The sequence below is a fragment of the Carlito syrichta genome, unplaced genomic scaffold (assembly GCF_000164805.1).
Source record: "Carlito syrichta isolate Samal-C Ts95f unplaced genomic scaffold, Tarsius_syrichta-2.0.1 Scaffold303554, whole genome shotgun sequence".
Lineage (NCBI taxonomy): Eukaryota > Metazoa > Chordata > Mammalia > Primates > Tarsiidae > Carlito > Carlito syrichta.
In genome coordinates, this window is record NW_007247650.1 from 339,015 (window position 1) to 346,781 (window position 7,767).

At 36.1% G+C, this 7,767-nt stretch overlaps 1 protein-coding gene across 2 annotated transcripts in view; it reads left to right on the forward strand.

The window, feature by feature from the left end:
* The window catches only part of POLI (DNA polymerase iota), a 24,191-nt gene that overhangs the window by 2,291 nt on the left and 14,133 nt on the right, over positions 1-7,767 (forward strand). For both annotated transcript variants that reach the window (XM_008058636.1, XM_021712641.1), the window contains exons 2-3: positions 967-1,131; positions 5,815-5,961. In XM_008058636.1, coding sequence (XP_008056827.1) covers positions 967-1,131; positions 5,815-5,961 — 312 coding nt within the window. The remainder of the gene's footprint in view (positions 1-966; positions 1,132-5,814; positions 5,962-7,767) is intronic.

Sequence of the window (7,767 nt, forward strand, 5' to 3'; positions counted from 1 at the left end):
TTTTTTTTTTTTTTTTTTTTTTTTTTTTTTTTTTTTGTTTTTTTTTTTTGAGACAAGGTCTCACACAGGCTGGAGTGCAGTGGCATGATCATAGCTCGCTGCAGCCTCCAACTCCTGGGCTCAGGAGATCCTTCCACCTCAGCTTTCTGAATAGCTGAGACTATTGGTGTAGGCCACTACAGCTGGCTAAGTTTCTAATTTCTTTTTTCTTTGTAGAGAACGTTCTTGCTATGTTGCTCAGGCTGGTCTTGAACTCCTGGTCTCAAGTGATCCTACCACCTCAGGTCCTCAAAGTGCTGGTATTACAGGTGTGGGCCACCATGCCTAGCCAGATGGGCTTTTGTATATGAATGCTTGATCCATTGTCTAACATGTTGTTCAGTATTTTGTTTTGTTGTGTTTTTGAGTCGAGGTGTCACTCTTGCCCAGGCTGGAGTGCAGTGGCATGATCATGGCTCACTGCAACCTTGACCTTCTGGGTTCAGGTGTACCTTCTACCTCAGCCTCTGGAATAGCTGGGACTAACATGCACACAACACCAAGGCTGGCTAGTTTTTTGATTAATTGCAGAGAAGAGGTCTTGCTCTGTTTCCCAGGTTGGTCTCGAACTCCAGGGCTCACGCTGTCCTCCTGCCTTGGCCTTCCAAAGTGCCTCAGGCACAAGCTACTGTGCTTGGCAGTGGTTTGTTACTTAATAATATCTTTCCTTCTTCCCCAAGTAGACAAAACAAACAAGAATTAAAAGTGGAGTGTGGAAGAAAAATATATAGATAGTTATAACTCATAACTCGGACATAGTTTGAAAACTTGATGCTTCTGCATTATAGAATTTTGACTTATAGAGGCTATATTTTTTGCTGAGGCATAGCTTTTCTAATCAAAACAAATTGCCTTACAACTTATACAATTATAATATGGAATTAGTGAATAATATTTAAAAGTGTTTCTTCAACCTTATTTTCACAGGGGTTCAACAGAAATATTTGGTGGTTACCTGCAATTATGAAGCTAGGAGACTTGGAGTTGAGAAACTTATGAGTGTCAGAGATGCAAAAGAAAAGTGCCCACAACTGATACTGGTTAATGGAGAAGACTTGACCCGTTACCGAGAGATGTCTTACAAGGTTACAGGTACAAATTGTGGCAGTATATAATTTTAGTATTGATTTTTATGTAGGATGCATATTCGCATTAATCTTTTTACAAATTTAAGATGCCATAGTCAACTTCCTGTTTCCTAATAACTTTTTATTTTGGGTCTTGTCCACTTCAAAAATTATGTAAGAGGATGACACTGGATGTTATGAGTAGCCTTTTTTTCTATTGGAAAATATGCTTTATTTAGAAAGTAAATCAGAAAGAATGAGGGAGAGAGGAGATTCACCTCTCCAAGGAAGGAGAGGGGACCAAATCTTAGAAAATATGGTGGTGACCGTGGCTCAAAGAGCAAATGATCACATCAGAGTTTAGTAAAGTAGCCTTTTTAAAAAAGCTGTTTAGTTGGAAGTAATTTGAACTCTCTCAGAAGTGATATTTATGTAAATAGCAGGAAAAAATGTATAACAGAGTTTAAAGGCAAGAAAATGGGGATATAGATCATAAAGGAAACCAGATATTTAAAATTTTAAGTTTATATGAATTGAGAAGAAATATGCTGTGCCCTAATGCATTAATGATAGTTGGGAGAGGCTTCAGTAATGTTTGATCAGCGTAATTAAAAACTGACTTCTTATGCACTCTTAGCAAAAATAATGAGTAGATTAATATTTTCTTAGATTTTACATATGTACTAAATATCACACTGTAGTTAAACTCTCCTGTGCAAAGGCTTGGGTTTAAATATTAGTGTTTTTGTAAATTGGAGGAAAAATCAAAATTATTTAAATATGAAGTATATGTAGTTTAAAAGTGTGTAAGGATCAGCTTTGCATTTGATTATGTTCTTTACTGTTATTTTTTGGTTTTCTTTTATTGTAGCAGTTTTCAGATGAGAGGGTTAAATATCTGTAATACATAAAGAGTTCTTAGAAATTAACAGGAAAGAAAAAAATGAATAAAAATGGACAAAGGATATGGATAGGCAGTTGACAAGAAGAGCATAGTCAGTGTTCAACAATTACATGAAAAATGAAAAAAAAAGAATAAACAATTACATGAAAAAAATTCTCATTAATTGCTGAGGAAATTTGTAAAATAGTATTTTATATCCATCATACTTGCCATAAAAAATAAAAAGAATGTGAAAAAAAGTATCAAGAACACTTACTGAAATTAAAGATTTATATTCTTCAACCCAGTGATAACTCTGCTGGGAATTTATCAAACAGGAATACAGTTACAAATAGGGCAACCCCCTTGAGTCCTCTCCTACTGTGGGAGCTTTTCTGTCCTCTCGATAAATCCTGATTTCTCACACGAAAAAAGGAAGTACAATCACAAATACATAGACATATGTACAAAAATGTCTGTTGTAGCATAATTTATAACTGGCAAAAATATGGAAGCAAAAAATGCTCAACAAGAGGAGAATGGCCAAATAAACTAAGACTTCTGTATGGTGGCTATTATATGGCCATTAAGAAGCACACATTGGTATAATATTGTTTGCCTGATAGAGATATACTTCATTGAGTGAGAAAAAGGCAAGATGCAAAGTCATGTATGACACTTTCCCATATGTGTAAAATGATGTCCCAAAACCTCCCCTCATATGTATGTAAATGTCCATACGTGAACAAGAAAGGAAGGCGAGAGGATATAACGAGGTTTTTAACATTGGCTAATTTGTGGAGAGAAAGAGGCAGTGCTGAAATGGGAGGAAAAGGGGAAAAAGGGATAGCCAAGCAGAAGAGACAAGACTGTACTCCCAAGCATCACGTATGCATTTCCCCAAGGTTGTGTGTGTGTCTGAATACTAAGAACATCAACTTTGGTGTCCACAGAAGTACTTTTATGATGCATGGAATTCTGCATCTTGCCTTTGTGCTTAGACATCTTTCACACCATTCGTAGAGATCTTCCTTGTTCTTTCTTTGTAATGTCTATACGAGATTCCATTGTATTTATTCCATAATTATTTAGCCAGTTCTTTAGTGATTTGAGGATAGTATGTCCCTCTTTATGCCAGTTGTTGCTACATAATTATTCATTGTACCTCCTTGTACTACAAAAATGTCTTGTTTTGGATGATAAATAAATGGTTGTCTTGCATAATGATGGATTATGACTGTTACCAGATTTTTACTTCTACAAATATATGCCATAGTAGATTATTCACATAGAAATTTTAGAAATTTTGGCAAGCTTTTAAGGGGCTATCCGTAAGGTAAATTCCTAGAGGTTGTTTGCTGAATCAAGCGTGATTTGCATTTAAACTTTTGAGTACTGCTATGTTCGTGGCATTGGAGATGCCCCAGTATATTAAGAATATGTGTGAGAGTGTTAGATTAACAATCTTTGTTTGATAGGTGAAAAATAGTAAATCATTGTTTTGATTTGCTTTTCTCTATGAATAAGATGGAGCATTTTTCACACATTTTTGGTCATTTATGTATTTTTTTCTGTGAACAACATATTTACTTAGGCCTATTTTTTGGGGGGGGTTGTTTATCTCTTTCTTTTTTTTTTTTTGAGTTGGCGTCTCACTCTGTCGCCCAGACTGGAGTGCAGTGGCCGCTCCCAGCCACTGCAGCCTCAACCTGCTGGGCTCCGGGGATCCTTCCACCTCAGCCTTCTAAGTAGCTGGAACTACAGGCGCATGCTACCACACCCGGCTAATTTTTTAATTTATTGTAGAGATGAGATCTCGCCAAGTTGCCCAGGTGGGTCTCGAACCCACTGGCTCAGGCCATCTACTCACCTCAGCCTCCCAAAGCACGGATTACAGGCTGAGATAAACACCTAGCCCGGTGTTTATCTCTTTCTTATTGGGTTCTAGTGGGGTTTCATTTGGAAATTAAGAAAATTAACCCTTTGATGACTGTGTGTTCCAAATATATTTCCAGTTTATCTTTTGTCTTTTTGACTATTTTTGGTGTCAGATTTATCAGTCTTTCCTCTCTGACGTCTGTGCCACAGCTGTACCTTTTTACAGTGAAAAATCATACTGGAAACTAAGTGAGTAAATCTCACATTCTACACTGAGTTTTAATTTATGAAGTATCTTGAAAGAATTAAAAATGCACTCATATTACAACCTGAAATAGCCTACATATGACTTGTGCATTGATTAAAAGTTGTTTTATGTATACTTTTGTCATCATAGTTTTCTGAGTTAAAGTAGGAACATAGCCAGTTAGTTCTATACCATTTTTAGTTATGACCTGCTTATGATATATAATCTTATTGTTTATTTCATATTTTTATTCTGTAGCATAGATACCTTTTTTCTAGGTGGATTTTTCCTTGAATTAAAAATTATTTTGAGCCTTGCATAATTATATATTTAATAAATGCATCTTATTTCTGAGTTTAGGTAGCAAAAATTTGCTTTAGGAATGAAACAGTTAGAGGCCTGTCCTTGACCTAGCAATAGAACTGATACAATCAATCGATACTTAGTAATCCATCAGGTTTATGTATGATTCTATATTTACTTTGTATGTCTGCTTAGTGTTTAAAACCTGTCCTTTATTTTTCTTCTATAATATTCTTTTGATATACAATTTTGTTTTCAACATCTTTTGGTAAGCTATTGTTACTTTGGCTATCAGGTGTATACTTTTGAAAAAATTGCAGAAATCAATGAGGGAAATGGAAAACTATCTTTTTATATGATCAGACACATTGTCAGTGTCTCCTGAAAGGAGGCAATGGTCTTTTTCTAGGTAAGTTGGAAGTGATTTTTTTATATTCACCTAGTCACATTGTATCACATTGTATCTTTATTGTATTCCCCTGATATTGTCAATGTTGGCCCCACTGAGACATAAAAGCTCTTTTTGGTAGTTGTGGAAAAATGTGATCTGTAAGGAATAACATAGTACTTTTATTTCTGAGCTGTAGATTACAGGTCTTAAGAACTTATGCTTTTTTGTATACTAAAAGACTAATATTTGTTTTCTGCCATCCATCTGGTGTCAGTAGAAGGCAAGTCAGAGAGAAATGAGCAATTTTCTCAATGATTTTAAAGTTCTTAATTTCAATCTAAATGTATGAAAATTGATAGTCCTTTAAAATTGATTTTGAATTTAGACTCCATTCAATTTAGTGAATATTCTACATAAGAACTAAAGATTGTGTTAGATGCTGAAAATTGGGATCCATCTCTCTCTGTCCTTAAGGAGTATGCTCTGGAGTGGCTAATCAAAATACCATATTGTAATGTATTTTGAAAATTAAGTGACTTTCTGTGTGACTCAGTAATAATTGGAAATTTTAAGTGTTATTTTGTTTTACCTTTTTAAAAGTCTTGTGGAAAGTATTGCTAAAATATATTATCACTTGTTTTTACTTTTCTAAGCAGACTATAGTTTATTATTTGACTTGCTGCTTCAAGATTATAGATCAACTATAAGCGTTGATATTTAATGTACTAGAGATCAGAAATTATAGATGTGAAAGATTGAGCTAAAAATATTACTGTAAGTAATGGTCCTAGGAATGTCATTTTTCAACTACTTGGAATATTTTGCCTCTATCTAGTATGTGGTACAGAAAAAAATAAAACTCAGCTGAGGGCTTTATTAAAGGTATTATGGAACTGTGAATATATATGTAACCATTAGTATATCTGATGTGTTTTAATGCACTAAATAATAAAATTTATTCTAGTTATAACTTTAGTTACATCTGTACTCCAATATTTCAATTTAGAATTGTTGGAAGAATTTAGTCCAGTTGTTGAAAGACTTGGATTTGATGAAAATTTTGTGGATATAACAGAAGTGGTTGAAAAGAGACTCCAGCAGCTTCAAAGTGATGACCTTTCTTCAGTGTCGGGTCATGTGTACAATAATCAGTGTAAGTGGGTTCTTATTCCTTCCACTTGGTAACTAAAAGGACATACATACATTTGTCAGTGTACAGTGAATTCACTGTCTTATTCTGAAAGATTTATGCCTTTGGTGGAGATGCAGTTATATTCAGTCAGTCGTCTGTCTAGGATAACTTACATTAGGTGTTACTATTTCAAATAAGTATTAAGATTTTGTGACATGGAGCTCAATGCTCTGTGCAGTTTTCATCTTTCTGACACAGTGCGTCTGTTCCCATTTTAAAAAGCCACGCCTAGTGGGGTGTGACTGCATGCTCCCATAGTCACAGCTATGTGGGAGGATCTCTTGAGCCCAGACATTCAAGTCTAGCCTGGACAGCATAGCGAGACTACCTCTCTTTAAAGAAAAAAAAAAACCTAAACCTAGCCAAACAAAAAAATCGCGCTTTTAAAGTCATCCTTAAGTGGTTGGCTTGCTAATGTACTTTTGATTTATTTAGTTAATATGCTTTTTATAATAACTCTTTATTCTCCTACAACAATCTCTAAGCAAAATTTTGACTAGGCTAAGTTTGCCTTTGATGTGTTATTTACATGGTCCTTTCTATTCCCTTGAGACACTGAAATCCTCATGTTGCTCTTTGACTTCCTAAGTTACCACTTTTGAAATCCTGTTCAGGCCCATCTGCCATGTGGCGAGTATCTTCTCCAAGCTCCTATTTAATCAGTTCAATTAATCTTTGCCAACACTTAACAAGAAAGCAGTTCCACTCCTTCACATATTAAGGTGTGAATGACTGGAGTTGTTTCCAGAGATATTTGCGTTTGACCATAAGCTGCAGTAAGCACCAGTGCATATCCAGTTAGGCTTTCAGGCATCTTATAATTCTGCTGACTGGTTCCCCCCATGACATATTGTGTCACGCATGAGACAAGTTACTCTGCTTTTATGTGAGACGTGCCTGGCCCTCTTGCTCCAAGTCCTCAGCAAGTGTTTCGTCTTCTTTTCTAAGAACTGGACCTCAGTCTCCGTTGAAGATAAGTGGTGGAGCTAGAGTTTCTAGAAGACACGAAGCTTTTCATGTATCAGGCCTTGTAAACTTTTGTCACTTACCAGGGCTAAAAAGCAAGAAGATTCCAAATATATTTCTATATCGTTTGTAAAGCAAACTTAAATTTTATTGGTTAGGATATATTATACTTATTCAAAATGAAAATGTCCAATTATTTATTAATTCTCCCTCTTTCACACAATATTCTGTTACACTTTTTTCAAACTTACAGAAAAGTTGATAGAATAGTACAGTGAGCACCCATTAAGTTTTTTCTTGTAGATCCACCCATTGTTATCATTTTGCCACATTTGCTTTATCTTGCACTCTCTATAGATTGGCTTATTGATTGGTGCGCCATTTGCAGGTTAGCTGCAGACATCATGACACTTCATCCCTAAATACTTCTAGCATGGGTCTCTTGAGGATAGGATGGTTTCATATAACTCCAATATCATTTCACACCTAAGAAAATGTTTCAGCCGGGTACGGTGGCTCAGCCTGTCATCCCACGCCTTGGGAGGCCGAGATGAGTGGATGGTCTGAGCCTGCGGGTTCGAGACCTGCCTGGGCAACCTGGCGAGACCTCATCTCTATAATAAATAAAAAATCAGCCGGGCGTGGTAGCACGTGCCTGTAGTTCCGGCTACTTGGAAGGCGAGGCGGAAGGATCGCCAGAGCCCAGCAGGTCGAGGCTGCGGTGGCCGAAAGCAGCCACTGCACTCCAGTCTGGGCGACCGAGTGAGACTCCAACTCAAAAAAAAAAAAAAGAATATTTGT